We start from the raw sequence: 18,219 nt of genomic DNA on the forward strand, positions 1-18,219 counted from the left end.
TTGAACCCAGGAGGCAGAGGTTGCAGTGAGTGGAGATCCCACCACTGCACTCCAGCCTGAGCTATAGAGCTAGACTCTGTCTCATAAACAAAGGTGCAGTAGTGATGCTTGAAAGATACAGTAGCCAGATATAGACAATAGTACCAAGTGTCATTTGCCATAACAATGTCTGTCTTTTGGAATCCTTCAGCATATAGCTTCAAAGGTAGTTCACTAGACCACCAAAAGCAGCAAATTTGCAAATTTTGTTATTCTAAAATATTGAAAAATATCTGCCCAATGAGATTCTTTCTTACTCTCCCTCCTCCCCTCCCCTCCCTCTCTCCCCTCCCCTCCCTTCCCCTCCCTCTCTTCCTTCCTTCCTTTCCCTCTCTCTCTTTTTTTTCTTTTTTTTGACAAAGTCTCATCCTGTTGCCCAGGAGGGACTGCAGTGGCATAATTGCAGCTCACTGCAGCCTCACTCTTTGGGCTTCGGCGATCCTTCTACCTCAGTCTCCCGGGTAGCTAGGACCACAGGCACACATCACCACGCCTAGCTAATTTCTTGTATTTTTAGTAAAGACTGGGTTTCGCCATGTTGCCTAGGCTGGTCTCAAACTCATGGGCTCAAGTGGTACTCCTGCTTTGGCCTTCCAAGTGCTGGGATTAAAGGCATGAGCCACCATGCCTGACCAAGATTGACTCTCAACTAGAAAAATTCTGGATTCATAAAATCTGCTTAGCTCCTTATCTCAACTATCAAACTCCATTACGATATAGTAAATAGCTACAGTTAACTCTCAATAAAATATTTTAAACGTTGGTTACTCAGCAAGCTTCCTTTAATATAATTAACAACTTTCAATATATTCATGAGATTCAGAAAGTTTTCTGTGCATTCCAAAGCTTTGCAATATATAAAGCAGCAGTTTCAAACAGCACTCTTAGCCCTTAGAACAAACAGGACAGAAATGGAGCCCAGCAGTGACTTGCTGGGCAGTATGTTCACCCACACCCAGGTTATTGTTTTTGCTGGAGGTAAAGCTCCAAGGAGCTTTCCTGCTGCCCTGGACAGTCAGAAGAAAGCAGGAGGATGTCTATACTTTCAGCTGTATTGTTTTGACTACTGGCTGTAAGTTTGTCTCTAATTCCCTCCCTCCCCTTGAGTGCTGGAAGGTGCTTTGAGGAGATACTCACTAAAACACAAGTGTGAGACTTGCATGGGAGGCTGGACAAGGGGGAGGGAACACTGTTAGTAGTAGCTTCAAACAATGCTTAAAATAACTGCTTTATATTTTCTAATCACATTTGCTATTCAATTGCTCATAATTAATAGTTTTTTCCCAGTTTAATTTCTGAGGATCAACAATTTATTTTTTAAAATTCTGTAAATATGCCCATACAGCTGTGGTTAAATTTAAACAACACAAGAAAATCCTCCTTATTATCTTCACTACCTAAAAGCACAGTACAACTTAATGATATCAGCAACTCCATCGATTTGGACTGCAAAATCTGTACCAGACTCTAACCATCTTACAAGTACTGCTGAAATGTCCCACAATGGTAAAGAATAGAGATATGTCATCACTAAGAAGTATAATTTTTAATTTCCAGCTCATTTAGTGTCAAAAATCATGAGCACAATATCCATGAATTCTAGATGAATACTTTTTTCAAGAGATGTGTAGTCATTTTGCCCTTATGCCACTGATATACAACTAAATGAGACAATAATCTTTCTCAGGAATGATCCTTGAATAAATAGGAAACTGAGATAACTTTATCTCTTTTTATTTCTTTGAAAACATTTGAAGGGCTTATTTAAAAGTCCAGTAAGCTATGTTTCCAAGAATCTTTTTAATTTTAAGGATTTTAAATTTTCATTTGCAACATTATATGAAGACATGGGTCTGTCATTTTACTCAGATTTTGCCCATTTGATAAAGCCATATTTTAAATAATCTTCAAAGTATTATACTTTTTCTCAGGTGACCATTTCCCTCAACAGTTTTGTTCTTCCAGATCCAGTTATTGCACCTACTTCTGTATTTTTTACTTTGTTTTTTTCCTCTAATAATGAAACAACAAATTTGAAAGGCAAATTGATCTAGTTTGATTTAAAAATACAATTATCACTAGACTCTTGAAAATATCACACTTGACGAACGCAAAGTTCAAAAATAAAATATGGTTCAACAACTCACCATTTTTAACAACAGCAGATAAAAGTCTCCTACACTTTGCTTAATCCTGATTTATGTCAATATAACTATACAACGATAGCTATCACATTACACTCATGATTAAACTGACCATCACTCTAATTCACATAATTTTCCTCTTTTGTTCCAAGTTACCCCTTATAGTTTAAATAGGGCCCAGGGAAAAGGAAATTTTCAGTAAATACTGTTGTGCAGCAGGCTATGTCATTTCCTCACAGAAGGCTCTATTATTACAGCCTTAATAGACCCTTATTTAATCAGAATATCAAAGAGTACAGATACATATTTAAATACAAAATTATGCTTTACATTGCTAAGTAACCAATTCAAACACATCCCACACAGCTGGGAGATTCTGTTTTTTCACTCCAACAGAAAAAAAGACAGAGAAAAATGCAAATCCCTTTTAAGCAGCAGCAAAAATAACTCTCTCTCTCCCCCACCAATCTGTCCTGAATTTTAACATCCAAATAAGAAATCCGCAAACATGTCATTTCTATGAATTCAAACTTGAAGGAAAACAAATAATTTCTCTCCATATCCTTTGTTGTAAATATCACTGCCATGAAAACTACGAAAGTTAGAAATTTAACTTTAAAAAGTAGAGCATAAGTAACCTTTAAGTAATATAAATGGATTAATATTGCCTGAACTGAATGCTAAAAACTCTATTTTCACGCCACTAACCAGAAGTCTAAGATTCATAAGAAAAAAAAAAAATCTTGAGTTTCTTCCTCAAAAACAGGGGCCAGGCATAATGGCTTCATACTTGTAATCCCAGCACTTCGGGAGGCTGAGATGGGAGGATCCCGAGGCCAGGAGTTCAAGCTCAGCCTAGATAATGTATCAAGACTCCATCTCTACAGAAAGTTTTTTTAAAAATTAGAAAGTCTGGGTGGCGTGCACCTGTAGTGCCAGCTAACTGGGAGGCTGAGGTGGAGGGATCGTGTGAGCCCAGGGATTGGAGGCTGCAGTAAACTGGAGTGCCACTGCACTCCAGCCTGGATGACAGAGAAAGACCAAGAAAAGAAAAGGGAAGGGAAGAGGGAAGAGGGAAGATGGAAAAGGGAAAAGGAAAAGGTAAACACCAGGGATAGATGTGAAAACGTCAGTCCTTTAAATTTTCTTCTCTTACCATCATTTACTTAATCCTTCAGTCTTAAAATTTGCTATACTGCTTATAAAGTGGAGACATTGTCATGTTTTCTTATCTTTAGGATAAAAATTATTCATTCAGGGCAAAGAAGAAAAAGAGAAAAAAATTCCATCCTGTCTAATCCTCTGGGAACCAGTGAAGAACACCCCTTCAAGTCTTTTATTTCACCCAGGCTTCAATGTCCCCACTTTCACCGAAGCAAAAAGATCAATGTTTTATTGATTCAGTAAAGAATATTGAATATCAAAAAATATTTTTCAAATATACTTCTTTATTCTGACTCTACAAGTTAATCTATTTCTCTGTATCTCAGGTTCCAAATGAGTAAAGGGAGTATTTCCCATTTAAATGAGAAATGGAAGATGAATGAAAATGTTTTAATTATTTTAAGAAATGTACTAGAATTTAAAAACAGGAGGTATAATTTCGAAGAACCATGATTTTTTTCTAAACCAAGCTTACGAATTTAAGTATTTCAAAGAAGATCCCTTAGGGTTGGCAGACTATGGCCTACCTGTGGGCCAGATCCGGCCCACTGACTGTTTTTGCAAGGCCTCTTGAGTTAAGAGTGGTTTTTACATTTTTCAATGGTTAGGGGCAAAAATCAAATAAGTATAACATTTTGTGATGTGAAAATTATATGAAATTCAAATTTCAGTGTCCATAAATAAAGATTTATTGGAACACAGTTCATGCTTACTCATTTAAGTGTTGTCTGCGGCTGCTTTTTGGCAGAATTGGGTAGTTGTGACAGAGACCGTATGGCACACAAATATTAATATTTGCTATCTAGCCCTTTACAGAATATTTGCTAACCCTTGCCTTAGAAGACCATATAGTTATTCTTTTTTTTTTTTTTCCTGTCTTGTCACCCAAGCTGGAGTGCAATGGCAGGATCTCGGCTCACTGCAACCTCTGCCTCCCGGGTTCTAGCAATTCTCCCACCTCAGCCTCCCAAGCAGCTGGAACCACAGGCATGTCCCACCATGTCCGGCTAATTTTAAAAATTTTTTGTAGAGACGAGGTCTCCTTATGTTGCCCAGGTTGGTCTAGAACTCCTGGGCTCAAGCGATCCTCCCATCTTGGCCTCCCAACGTGCTGATTACAGGCATGGGGACACAGTCTTTCGTTGTTTTTTAAGCTCTGTCTATGATTTCCAAGAACTAAAGATCCAGTGTTGGGATAGGAATATGCTTTTAAAGCTTTGATTGATGGTAAAAAAAAAAAAAAAAAAAAAAGCTGAGCACAGTTGCTCATGCCTGTAATCCTAGCACTCGGGTAGGCTGTGGCAGAAGGAGTGCTTAGGCCCAGGAGTTTAAGATCAGCCTGGGCAACACAGTGAAATCCCACCTCTACAAAAGAAAAATATTTATTTATTTAAATTTTTTTTGAGATAGAGTTTCACTCCTGTCTCTCAGGCTGAAGTGGAATCGCGCAATCTCATCTCACTGCAACCTCCACCTCCCAGGTTCAAGTGATTCTCCTGCCTCGGCCTCCCAAGTAGCTGGGATTACAGACATGCATCAACACATCCAGCTAATTTTTGTATTTTTAGTAGAGATGGGATTTCACCATGTTGGCCAGGCGGGTCTCAAACCCCTGACTCAAGTGACCCACCGCCTCAGCCTCCCAAAGTGCTAGGATTACACGCATGAGCCACTGTGCCTGGGCAAAAAAACTGTTTTTTAATTAGCAGGGGGTCAGGCCAGGTGCGGTGGCTCACGCCTGTAATCCCAGCACTTTGGGACACCAAGGTGGGTGGATAACCTGAGGTCAGGAGCTCGAGACCAGCCTGATCAATATGGTGAAACCCCATCTCTACTAAAGAGTACAAAAATTACCCAGGCGTAGTGGTGTGCGCCTGTAGTCCCAGCTACTTGGGAGGCTGAGACAGGAGAATCACTTGAACCTGGGAGGCAGAGGTTGCAGTGAGCTGAGATCACGCCACCGCACTCCAGCCTGGGCAACAAAGCAAGACTCTGTCTCAAGAAAAATAAAATAAAAAACAAAAACTAGCAGGGGGTGGTGGTGCATGCCTGTAGTCCTAGTTTCTCAGGAGACTGAAGCAGGAGGATCCCTTGAGCCCAAGAGGTCCAGGCTACAGTGAGCTATGATTGCATCACTGTATTCTAGCCAGGGTGGCCGAGCAAGACCCTGTCTCTTGGAAAAAAAAAAAAAAAGTAAATAAGTTATATGTGCCACACAAATAAAAAGACAGAAAAATAATTCCATAATAAAGATCAATGTTCTTGTGTAGCTGTGAATTTGCTATAAAGCTTTTTACAAAGAGAAGCTCCAATAATACTTTGGGCAATATAGACAGTCCCTGACTTGATGTTTTAAATTAATGATTTTTCAACTTTATGATGATGCCAAAGTTGTATGTGCTCAGTACCGTCCTTAACTTATGATAGGGTTACATTCGGATAAACCCGTCGTAAGTTTATCATATGCTGACTAACAACAGTTTCAACTTATGATGGGTTTTTCAGACATAACCCTATCGAAAATTGAGGAGCATCTCTACTTCTGGAATAAATTAGTGACTCCCAAATGAAATTTTAAAAGAACAGGACTCATTTGGATGTAAAGGTTGTTCAACTTTCAAGTAAAACCCATTTCATTGCTTTATAATAATTTATAGAACAAAATTAGCATAAATACTCCCTTCTACTTATACAAAGCAAGTCACTTATTCTTGGCCCTCTTCTCTTCTAATTCTGGCCCTCTTGGCCCTCTTCTCTTCTAATTCTGTATGCTCCCTTGAGCAATTTCATCTGCTCTTACAGTTTCAATTAACACTTACTGGTTACCTCTGAAATCTGAATCACCAATTTTAGTCTGGCTTCTGGACTCTAGATCCTCTCTTGACATCTCCAAAGATAATTCAAACTCAACATGTTCAAAATGGAAACAATTATCTTCCTCCAACATTAAAAAATAAAACAAGACCCTTCATCCAAACAGTTTTCCAAGGTAAAAAACCAAGTCATTTACTTTTCTGTTCACCTTCTGAGCCAACTGATTTTAAAGCCCTGTCAAATTCTACACCTTCACTATCTATCCTCTCCTCTCCATCCCTATTACTATTTTCCTACTCCAGGCCCTTATCCTCTCTTATCTGGACTATTTCAATAGCAATAGCCTCCTAACTTATCTCCCTACCTTTTGTCTCTCTCCATCCAATCCAGCCTCCAAACCATCTTCAGGTTATCTTTCCTAAATACCTATATCTAAAATCCTTCACTGCTCCCCATTGTCTTTAGAATCAAGTCCAAAGTCCTTGGCATGATACTCTGTCTCTTCATGACCTAGCACCAGAAGACTTTTTTCCCTCTTCTTCTGAATCATAACTTTTTTTTTTTTTTTTTTTTTTGAGACAGATTGCCAGGCTGGAGTGCAGTGGCACGATCTCAGCTTACCGCAAGCTCCGACTCCCTGGTTCAAGTGATTCTCCTGCCTCAGCCTCCCGAGTAGCTGGGATTACAAGCATGCACCACCATACCCAGCTAATTTTTGTATTTTAGTACAGACGGGGTTTCACCCTGTTGACCAGGATGGTCCCGATCTCCTGACCTCTTGATCCACCTGCCTCGGCCTCCCAAAGTGCTGCGATTACAGGCATGAGCCACCGCGTCTGGCCCTAAATCTTAACTTTTTACTTACCTAAGTCTGTAATGTTGTCTTATAACATATCTTGTACTTCAAAGTATTAAAAGCACCTTTAACACCGTATTTTTTAGTGAAACATTCTGCCAAACTGAACTAATTACTCATTTCATCGTTACAAATGAAGGGAAGTGAAATACCACATTACCTAGCAATTTTAGTGATCCTAATGCAATCAGCAAGGAAGCTTTGCAATTTTCTTTTTTCATCTTATTTCCAGGCACCATCTCCTTTAGCCCAACCACCCATTTCTGTACACCCTGGCCTTCAGTGACAATGGACTACAACACATTCCTCAAACATACCATACACTTTCACACTTATCCCTGTTCTTTATTCATATCACCTGTTTCCTGATCCAGTTTCAGCAAACTCCTATTCATCCTTCAAAGCCAAATGTAATATCTTCTCTCTAATCGTCCTCCCTACCACATGTAGAATGATTTTTCCTCATCAGTGGTTAAACTCTATCTATACTTCTTTTTTTTTTTCTTGCATCTCTTCAAACATATATAAATCTATACTTCTTTACAGGTCTTACCATGCTGAAAATTGTGGGGACTTATTTACATGTCGGGTTATAAGCTTCTTGAAGATAGGGAAGCATTTTCTTTTCTTGAATCTAACACTTAACTTACAGTCTGAGAACAGATATTTTTAACTTCTTAATGAAAGAAGTTATGAGGTGCTTTTTAATGAAAAATAAGCACCTCATATTGTTAAGATAATGCCATAACTGTTGTTACTGAGGGACTGAGAGCTTAGAATCAACACCATGTCATTCACTGGCAACAACAAAAAAAAGGGTTCCTACATACAAACTGTAATTAAATCGTATCTTGGACATGCCTTCATCTATATATTGCAATACCAGTTTATTTTTTCCTCTTTCTTTCCTTCTTTTTGAAATAGTTTTTTATAGACCTCCTTTTAAAATACCTATTAGATGTCATTTGTATCTCACTCACAGAATTTGAAACTCAGTATAGTGCAAAGGTTACAACCAGGTCCTTGGAGTATGACTGATTTGAATTCTACCTTTGCTATCTAGGTTGTCTAATCACGGGCAAGTTACTCAACCTCTCTATGCCTCTTAATGAGATGATCATAATTAACATCTCATATGGTGCTGTTGTGAGGATTAAATAAGCTAATACATGTAAAGAATTTAGAATACTGTCTGGCACAGAGTAGGTATCAATGAATGTTAGTCGATGTCGTTATTGTCACCATCCGCTTTAAAAACAGCTTTTGTTTTTTCGGTACTTATTTTAGCTCACTTGGTAGAATGGAATCTCCTAGATGAAAAGAATTACATACTGCTCTTAGATAAATATAATCTTGTGCCTATTGCATAGTAGGCCCTCAAAAAACAATGTGAATGTAAGGTTTCAGACTTCCAAGATCAACAAATTGTAAAATCACAGAAAAATTTATACATGGAGTACATGTTTAAAACTCATGTTTTAAAGTAGTTTCAAAAGACCCATCCTCCACTGAATTGTTGAAACATGTTTAAGTAAAACTTCTAAAGCAACATACACAAAAATTACATTCACTAGTAACTTTCCCTCTACTACTTCATTTAATTTGATCTTGGTATCCAGTGGCCTAAAAATCTTGCCTATAACTTAAGACTCACTACAGATCATTTAAACGCAATATAATTTCCAGCTTTAGAAAACTGCTTATTGTCAATAAGAAAAATGAATATTCTTCCTTTATTCCTGCATTTAAAAAACGCACTGCCACATTCAACACACACACACACACCAACTAATGAAAGACCAAGACACATAATTACTACATTTCCTGGTTTCTGCCTGACAAAGTCAGAACAGGCCTACAAGTATCCCCAGCAAAAGCCTACGGGTTACAAAACTGCCATTTTCTTTTGTATTTCCCATCTCCCCGCTAAAATCCCTTGCACACATATCCACAGGAAAGAACAAAAACGTCTATAATAAAGACTGTATGAAAAAAAATATATTAACAATATTTTGGAAGATTTAAATCTTCCTATAAGCAGCCCGTCAATTCACAAAAACAAATGAAAGTCTTGATTTGGAGCAATATTCCCAGCTTACTTTAGCAAGCATTTAAAACTACAACTATTTAGCTAAGGCAAAGAAGTAGATTATTTGATTGCTACAGACTTCGTGGTAAATGATTCAGCAACAGTGTATAGATAACACCACTGCGCTATTCTAGAAAATTTCATCAATCATTTAAAAATAGAACACACTCAAACAATGGTGACTTTGTGGGAAAAGTTTAAACAACTTATTTACACAGTAAGCAAGGATCTATCACTTTATCTAAAACACTGCAGGAGAATCACTAGCTTTAGGGTAAAGTTTTGTAAAGCACCTACTATGTACCTTAGTAGTTGCTTCACAGAATATACACATTCCACACGCACGTTCAAATATCTGAGATTTGTAGAATACTCTCACTCATCTCACTTGGCCCTGAGAATGCCCATAGGCATGAACTTACCAGTTTCATAGTTACGGAAACGGAGGCCCAGGAAGTTAATTTGACCGAGGTATCACATCTGGTTCCGTGGGTTCTGGCCCTAGACTTGAGCCTTTTGACTCATAATCTAATCATCAACTGCTGTACAGCACTAGTTACTCAAATGCTCTTAGGTGTTCCATTGTCAGATTTTTTAATTAAAATTATACTTGACAACTTTCGGTATTGTGCTTATTAGATGCTGTTAAGAATCAAAACACCAAAAAAAAAAAAAAAAAAAGCAAAAAATTGTTTGGAAGTGGATCGTCCCAGCATGTCGAAGTTCAAGCTCACTAGCTAATCTTGGAGAAAGCCCGCCTTTCCCCGGGCTGTGGGGCGCTCCCTCCCTCTTCCCCAGCAGAGCGCGGCGCCCCGCCTAGGGGTCCCCAAGCCCCTGAGGTGAGCGAGGAGGTCCTCAGCCAGGCTCCGCCGCAACCCGTGCGGCCACGAGAGGACGTCCCAAAGCTGGGCCCAACACCCGGTTGCTCCTCCGGACCGGGGAGGTGCCGAGACAGCAGGGCTCGGAGACTCCACCTCCGCCAGCCCGGCTCGCACCTTCCGCGGACTAAACCGCGGCGCCTCAGCTCCGCGCCCGACGCCCAGAGGGGTGATGCCAACCGCCCCGACAGTCCGAAGCCTCTGCGACTTGAGACCCCGCACCGAATCACCCCGACTCCTACCTGTCTGGACCTCAACGTTGTCTCTGTGGCCAGGCTAGTCTCCTGGGTCTCACTCGGGTCCGCTCCGTCCCGCCCCCGCAAGCCTTGCCAAAGACTCCGCCCCGGCTGCAGCCCCACCCCTAGCCCCGCCCGGTTTGGCAAGACTCAGTTCTTATTGGCTTCTATTCCCACCCCTCCCGCTACGCCCGCCCCTAACACCGCCCCGGCCGGCGGTGAGAGGAACTTCCACACCTCAAGTCCGCTGAATGGCCAGAACCTTGCCAGGACCTCGGTCGCTGCAGTTCCAGCAGGCGGGCGATCGGTGCCACCGTCGTCCGGCCGAGCCCTCGAGCCAGAGCTCCATCGCCTTCGCTTGCCGTCGCATCGGGCCCACGGCGACGGCCCTACGCTTTATGTGAAGGTTTACTCTTCACAACTACTCAACAAGATAAAGCCTGGCTTAATCAGGGAATCCAAGCATTCTTTCCTAGGCTGACCTCAGTGGGCAAACAATTGCACTACGGTGCCAATTTGAAACGTCAAGAGAAGCAAATAACTCTCGCAGCACCTCAGGCTTGGAATCTCAGAACTGGGGTGCCTTGATACTCCCAGTGCGTGAGGTCAGCCCCCACGCCCTGTTGAGACACGCATGCCTAAGCGCTCCGCCTGCAACACGCTCTTACTCAGGTATGTGCATGGCGTTGTGCCTACTGCAAGCTGTAACCCAGTTTCACCGAGGCTGCGGGACAAGGATCTGTTGAGCCTGTTTCCCAGGCACTCGCTAACCACCCCACCTCGCCTCGCCCCGCCCCACCCCACCCCACCCCACCCAGCCAGAGCCTCTTGGGTCTGGTGACCAAACTCTTCCTACATTTGTTCACACAGAGGTACCAAAATAGAAGACTACCAGAAAGAGAGGTGTTTAGTTACGTATCACAGATGACTGTCACAAGCAAACTTAACCCAAACAATAAAGGCAGCATGTCCCAAACAGCTGTGAAACTATGACCTGTAGACAGTAAAACAGAAATTACATTCCATGATGGGGGGAAAAAGTAATGACATACTTAAAAAAAATCATGTCCCAGTGAGGAAATAAATGTGGATACTATTTGTAGTAAATTTTGAACACTGATCTTTATGGGCTTCCCCCACCAAAAAAAAAAAAAAAAATCTTATCTAACGTATCTTTTTATTTATTTATTGAGACAGGGTCTCTGTGTGTCACTCACACTGGAGTGCAGTGGCCCAATCATAGCTCACTTGAAGCCTCAACCTCCTAGGCTCAAAGAATCCTCCCACCTCAGCCTCTGTCTCGATTACAGACACGAGCCACTGCACCCAGCCCAGAAATGTATTTTTTGTCCTCTGCATTCAGGAAGATTATTTGGCAAAATGAGGCAGGTTGAATTCCAAGTATCACATATGAAACCAAATTTATAGATGTAATAAATGAATTCACATGTATGTATTGTACTGCCCTCTCATGGGTAAGATGGAGATATACATAATGGTAGTTCATGCCCTCTGAAGTCTGAGAATACAGTGTTTAATGTAGCAATTTGTACTATTTTGATGAGGAGGAGGCCAAGGTAAAATAAAATCTGGTTCTTTAAAGGGTTTACAAATACTCAACAAACAAAACTTCAACTTAAGAAATCAGGAAGAGATTCTTACACCAGAGCTAGTACAAACATGCCGTCAGGGTTACACCTATGCTTATGGCTGCCTGTATAGAATATAGAAACATGCAGGAATTTGCTTTCAATTTTTTTTCCATTTGAAAGTTCAGGCTGGGCGCAGTGGCTCATGCCTATAATCCCAGTACTTTGGGAGGCCAAGGCACGTGGATCATTTGAGCCTCGGAGTTTGAGACCAGCCGGGGCAACATGGTGAAACCGTGTCTCTACAAAAGATTAAAAAATTAGCCAGGTGTGGTGACATGTGCCTGTAGTCCTGGCTACTCGGAAGCCTGAGGTAAGAGGATCACCTGAGCCTGGGAGGCCAAGGCTGCAGTGAACTGTGATTACACCACTGCACTGCACTCCAGCCTGGGTGACAGAGCAAGACCCTGTCTCATAAAAAAGAAAAAAGTTCATAACTTTTGAAGACATCTCACAAAATTCTCTTTTTTACTTATAGCCACACTGTAACTTCATGCTGAGGACAACTAGAGGATAGGAATGAAGTCTTATTCTGTATACCTTTGGTATTTAGAATAGTACCTGATAATTTAGCTATTTGATCAATAATTGTTTATTGAGTAAATTGAATGAAATGTCAGCCCAGCCACTAGATGCCAGCACAGTTGTATGTGTGGAAGTATCATCTGCCCATTTGGAATTTCACCTGACCTTGAGTAATATGCATGCTTCTTAAAAGTTATATGTGCATTTTACTTTGGTAAGCAAAATCATTTAAAATGTACCAGTTTAGCTCACTATAATCTTATTGTCAATTACATCCTTAAAGCTAAGAATCCTTTTGTAAGATAAATTCTCCCTGAGTATACTAACTCAGAAGTACTGATTTTTTATATTAAGGCACACCCTCTGGTTTTGTCTAAAAAAGCCACTATTCACTTATACCTTGTCAAAGGACTTTTTAATGGTTCTAAGTGCCTTAAGCAAATTTCATTCTATAAACCAGAAGCCTATCTCCCAAAAAGTCATTTGCTTGTATTTTTGCCCAGCTTTATTAGATATTTTGCCTGAAAGTCATAGAGACTACAGTCAGAGAAACCTACATTCCCACTGCTACCCTTCACCAGGTATATCCTTGTGCAGGTTATTAACCTTATTAGCTTTAGTGTACTAATTTTCCCAAAATGGAGATAATAATGTCTACTTTATAAAGGCTGTGAGAAGGATTAAATGAAATAATATCAGTGGAACATCTAATATTGTCCTTGGTTTATAGTAGGGACTCAATTAACAGGTAACTATTATTATTCAAACTCTACAATGAAATTCTCACTCATATTATTATTTGGTTTTTTTTTTTTATTCTGTTGATTTAAGACCCTCAGCAATTAAATTGAGTTCATAACACCAGGTTTCATAGCGATAGGCCATGCGGATTTGGGCTACGTTTGTCCTCCGGATATCATTTCCAGCAGGGCCTTCCTCAAGGTAATTGTCGCCCAGAAACTTTACTTTCTCCTATAAGAGAAAAGGATGCAGAATTATTGTTGTCTCTTTTCACACTGGTATAGACAATAATTGCATTCTTTACAAAAATTCCTTCCTTATGTTAGCCACTGACAAAAGAATAATAATAATAAAAAACCATTAAAAGCACTCATCTAGTGCCTCAGTGTTCACAGTCTGCTGAGAAATCAAGTGTATTTTACTTCCCTTGCCCAAAAGGCATAGGCAAAGAGATAGAATAATCCCTTCTAGTCCTTGTCCATAGTAACTGCATGTGATTCGTGGGCCAATTTTTCCACATGTGTTTCCCAACTACTTTTTCGGTATTCAAGTTAGCAGATCCTATACTCAGAAGGGAAGCCATTTGAGGACAGGTCTACCTCATGAGAAATTCCACACTGCAAGACACTGTTCCTTGCCACTTCGCACATATCACAGGTGCTCAGCTTGAAGACTTGTGCAGCAATAGCATATTCTTCCATTAGGGGCTCCTGCAGTTAATTATTAAATGAGGAAAAAGGAGGAATGAATTAATAAATAATATGTATCCTGCACAAAAGAAAATAATGAAATACCTTTATTTGACTTTCAAATTCTGGATGGGAAACAACAGTCCAGCAAAATACACTTGTATTGCGCAAGTCCATACTATACCTTGGTAAAATGGAATTGCATTGGGTCATCTGTGGACAGTGAGATCATTAGCCCTTTCTGAAGGAAATTCAAAAAAGGATTTTTGGCATACTCTAGAAATAGGCTATTGTTACTTAGTGGTGACATGGCGATGGGAATCTGGGCTAAGAAAAACAAGTACTGTAACACGGGACTCTGAAAAAGAAAAGTGAAAAAATACGTAAAGATGTTGAAAAAGAAATACAAACTAGAAACACTACAATCTCATGATCTACCTTAAGCTTCAGCTTTCAACAAAATTATCACTTGTTCTTCAAGTCCCTTAGTAAGGAGAATTTAGGAGTTTTTCAATGTAAATGCTATTTGGGATAAATGTATTTAGGATACATTAATTTTCAGAAGCAGTGAGTCAAACCAGATTGTTTATTCAATCTATAATTGCCTACGTTAGATGGTCTGTCTCAGGCAAAAGACTTTGCCTTGAAACATTCTTTTTTTCCCCCTTTCTCTACAAGAAAGTTCTGACTCTCACAAAAAACATCTTGAAGCATGCTATAACAAGAAATCTGGCAAAAACTAGCTTAAGGAAAGCCAGGCCATCTCTGAATTATTACCCTTGTCAGGATTCTAAGCTAGAAGTCAGGAGATCTGTGTTAACATATCTCTAACAGCAACTAGCAAGGTAATCTTGAACAAGTCCCTTTACTTCTCTCTGTAGAATGAACTGCACTAAACTAAAAAATCTTTTATGCTCTACTTGAATATGATTCCAGTGTCGATAATGACTTGTGACAGTATGGTTGGCTAAGGGAAAAAAGATTCCTCTAGCTCCAATGTAAAAATTAAGAAGAGAGCTTCCAACTCACCTTTTTTAAATTTAGGCCATGAGATATATTATCTGCTGTCATGAATGCTGTCATGAGATGGGTAAGGGCTCCAGCTTCCCCACAGTGAGGTCGGAACAGAAACGTATTCATGCCTCGTTCCCTGGGGAAATAGAACTGCTATTGGAATCACAGGTTCTGAGTATGGAGTGATTCACAAGAAAATTCAGTAGAAAAATGAACACTCTGGAAGGAAGTAAGCCATCCAAAGGATTCAGCAAAACAGTCCCAAATCATAATCTTAACTCTTCCTAAATACAAAGTTTCTAAAAAGACGCAGCAGAGGATAGAGGGGTAAGGAAGTAAATCAAGTGTTGATTGCCTGGATGGAAATACCTTCAGTCTCAACAGGAAATTTACAAATATCAACATCTCATCATTTATTCTATTCTATTCTATTCAAACTTTAAGGGAGAAATGTTTCCAGAAAACCCCAGTATAATATTCCTCTACTTATTCCTTACCCAAATATATCAAGAAGGGTAAAATATATGAAGTGTTATAATTAATTACACAATGATTAGTATAAATTCCTAAACTTCCCCCCCAAAAAAATGAACTGTGAAAGTTATTGAAAGCATCAAAATATCAATCTCTGCCCCTAAGTAAATAAACTGAAGAAAAAAGTTAAGAGAAGGAAATTTCTGATTTGGGCCAGTTGGAACCATCACAGTGATGCATAAGACCCTTGACCACCTTTAGTGCCAATATATGTGGAAAGAGCTGTGTCAAATAGACCCTCCTAGCTCCAGTTCTCTCTTGCTTACTTTCTCAGGCCGTTGAGCACCATGATGTTTGCATACATGTAGTAGGCATAGTAAGTGTAAGATGGATTCTTTTCCAATGTCCACTCTTGGGGCTTGGGACTCTTGGAGGAGAACATGTGGCCACTGTGTTTGGACTCATCATCCACACTGTCAAAGCCAGTGATCTGTTAGGAAAAGTGAGTCATGCAATGGGTTCAGTCCAACTGCAGGTTCCCAGTCCTCACACAAATTTTCAGGTCCAAAGGCACAGACCAAACATAAAGAGATAAGCACCAAGAATTCGTCATGACCAGGTAGGGAGGTTGGTTCATGAGCAGCAGTATGAAGGCCTGAAGGGTCATGCTTACATGCTTGAGGAAGACACTGAGTTCTGGGTCAGCCTGGGGGTTGATGGTGGCCTCAAACACTGGCATGAAAATATTCTCCAGCATTTTTCCAAAATGTGGAAGGAAATTCTTGGAACGGAACACATCACTAGAGGCAAGAATTAAGAGAATTTAGGAGAAAAAATGATTTTTAGGACTGATAGCCCCAGTATGAGGGAACCAGAGGACAGAATGTCATGCACAGGAAAAGACTTGGTATGTCTATCCTAGGTCCATGCTCCTCATACATTCTTCTTGGTCCCCTACAGAGAGGGATTCAGTTTGGGCTGCACATAGGAAGTAAAAATTTTTTGGTGGACCCTATTCCCCCAACTTTTTTACAAATCTTTGTCATAAGAAACTAAACCTTCACAGCTAAGTCCTCATAGAGGAATATAGCAAGTATGTCATAAAAGTTTCTTGTTTTTTTTTTTTTTTTTTTTTGAGACAGAGTCTCGCTCTGTCGCCCAGGCTGGAGTGCAGTGGCGTGATCTCGGCTCACTGCAAGCTCCGCCTCCCGGGTTCACGCCATTCTCCTGCCTCAGCCTCCCAAGTAGCTGGGACTACAGGCGCCCACAACCGCGCCCGGCTAATTTTTTGTATTTTTAGTAGAGACGGGGTTTCACCGTGGTCTCGATCTCCTGACCTTGTGATCCGCCCGCCTCGGCCTCCCAAAGTGCTGGGATTACAGGCTTGAGCCACCGCGCCCGGCCATAAAAGTTTCAATATATGTGTGCAGCTACAAGACAGTGAGCATGAAATGATTTCCAAGAATACCTCTGGTCTGCAATTTAACAAACTCTTATATAGCAGTTAATATATCCCAACCACTCTTCTAAGTGTCCAGAAATATTAGCTAATGTAATCCTCGTAACAACTCAATAAGTTAGGTATTGTTTTTAACCTTGTTTTAGAGATGATGAAACTAAGGCACAATGGGGTGATATGACTTATCACCCAAGGTAACACAGCGAAATGGTAGAGCCAGGATTCAAGTATCGCCACTCTCGGTCCAGAATCTGTACTCCTAACCAACCTACTGCCTCTCTGCCTATTAGACAGGAAGTATTATCCTAGTCAAAAAATTACTTTTTTGGTTAAAGAGACGGGATGAAACTCTTGCATTGCAGTAGGTCACACAGAACACAAAGACAGGTAGCCAGAAAATACATAAACACCTAAGTTAGGTAAAAGATCAATGATACTGAACAAACGGAAAGAGAAGCCATCCCTGAAGGCGATGAATGACAGCAGGGGGTATGAAAGGGAGATGACATCCTCAGCAATACCATTGATAAATACTTTTTGATTGTGGAGAACTTGAGCACTTGTAGGTGGGACAATTGACAGACAGTAGTAAAGGTTCTGATACAAGAAAGCCACATCCCAGTAGAGATGAGCATGGGAAAGAATGGACTTGACACAGAGAAGACCAGGTGAAAGACAATGTATACCAAACTACATAGTTCTTATTCTATCTTAGTTTTAATCATTCTCAGTAAGTTATTTATGATCTTCATAAAGCTAGAGGACTGAACTGAAATGATCTTCCTAACTCCTGTCTGTGGTTAAGAGCGCTGTACCCAGAGTGCACAAAACCAAGCATTCAGGACCCAATAGTGAATGCTGTTTTAACAAAGCTGATTTCTGTCTAGATGGGCAACACTTTCCTTGTTCATACAGGGGAGTTGAAGCAGATGAGGCAAGTGCAGGCTCTAGAGTTTCTAGAGGTACATACTAGATCCTGGGGACCTGGATCATCCATGTCATGTTGGGGCAGTGGATGCGATTGCGGACGAACCAGGAGGACAGTTTGTTCCACTCATCAGGACTGCGGCCATAGATGGACAGGCGGGGCTCAGCATGCTGGTACTTGGCCTCCACCAGGTCTGCACCTACCTCCTGCAAAGCCAAGGGAGAAGTCCAAGCCAGGAATTCCCACAAGTTCCTCTGGGGTCTAGGGAGAGGAAATTCCTTTTCTAACTCTTCCTTTCAGAATCTGAAAAGGCTAGGTCCTTAATCAATCTCAAAACCACACCCTTAATTTCTCTACCTTAGGAATAGAGGTCTTTAAAAATCATTAGAGTGGATGTTTCAGAAGAAATTCTTATATTCATTTGTGTGGTGTTTGGCCCCAGGGATAGCATCCTCCCTCCCTTCCTTCCTTCCTTCCTTCCTTCCTTCCTTCCTTCCTTCCTTCCTTCCTTCCTTCCTTC

The 18,219-nt window shown here is 40.5% G+C and overlaps 2 protein-coding genes across 3 annotated transcripts in view; both read right to left on the reverse strand.

Annotated features, from left to right (window-relative positions):
* Window positions 1-11,015, reverse strand: part of DENND2C (DENN domain containing 2C) — an 82,687-nt gene extending 71,672 nt beyond the window's left edge. The window contains exon 1 of the mRNA XM_025396548.1: window positions 10,483-11,015. The gene's annotated coding sequence lies outside the window, so the exon portion shown is untranslated. The remainder of the gene's footprint in view (window positions 1-10,482) is intronic.
* A 2,177-nt stretch (window positions 11,016-13,192) lies between these two features.
* Window positions 13,193-18,219, reverse strand: part of AMPD1 (adenosine monophosphate deaminase 1) — a 23,240-nt gene continuing 18,213 nt past the window's right edge. For both annotated transcript variants that reach the window (XM_025377383.1, XM_025377380.1), the window contains 7 exons: window positions 17,742-17,905; window positions 15,986-16,112; window positions 15,639-15,802; window positions 14,854-14,974; window positions 14,009-14,182; window positions 13,735-13,845; window positions 13,193-13,366 (listed from right to left, as the gene is read on the reverse strand). In XM_025377383.1, coding sequence (XP_025233168.1) covers window positions 13,208-13,366; window positions 13,735-13,845; window positions 14,009-14,182; window positions 14,854-14,974; window positions 15,639-15,802; window positions 15,986-16,112; window positions 17,742-17,905 — 1,020 coding nt within the window. In that variant the 3' untranslated portion in view covers window positions 13,193-13,207. The remainder of the gene's footprint in view (window positions 13,367-13,734; window positions 13,846-14,008; window positions 14,183-14,853; window positions 14,975-15,638; window positions 15,803-15,985; window positions 16,113-17,741; window positions 17,906-18,219) is intronic.

The sequence above is a fragment of the Theropithecus gelada genome, chromosome 1, assembly GCF_003255815.1.
Source record: "Theropithecus gelada isolate Dixy chromosome 1, Tgel_1.0, whole genome shotgun sequence".
NCBI classification, from domain to species: Eukaryota; Metazoa; Chordata; class Mammalia; order Primates; family Cercopithecidae; genus Theropithecus; species Theropithecus gelada.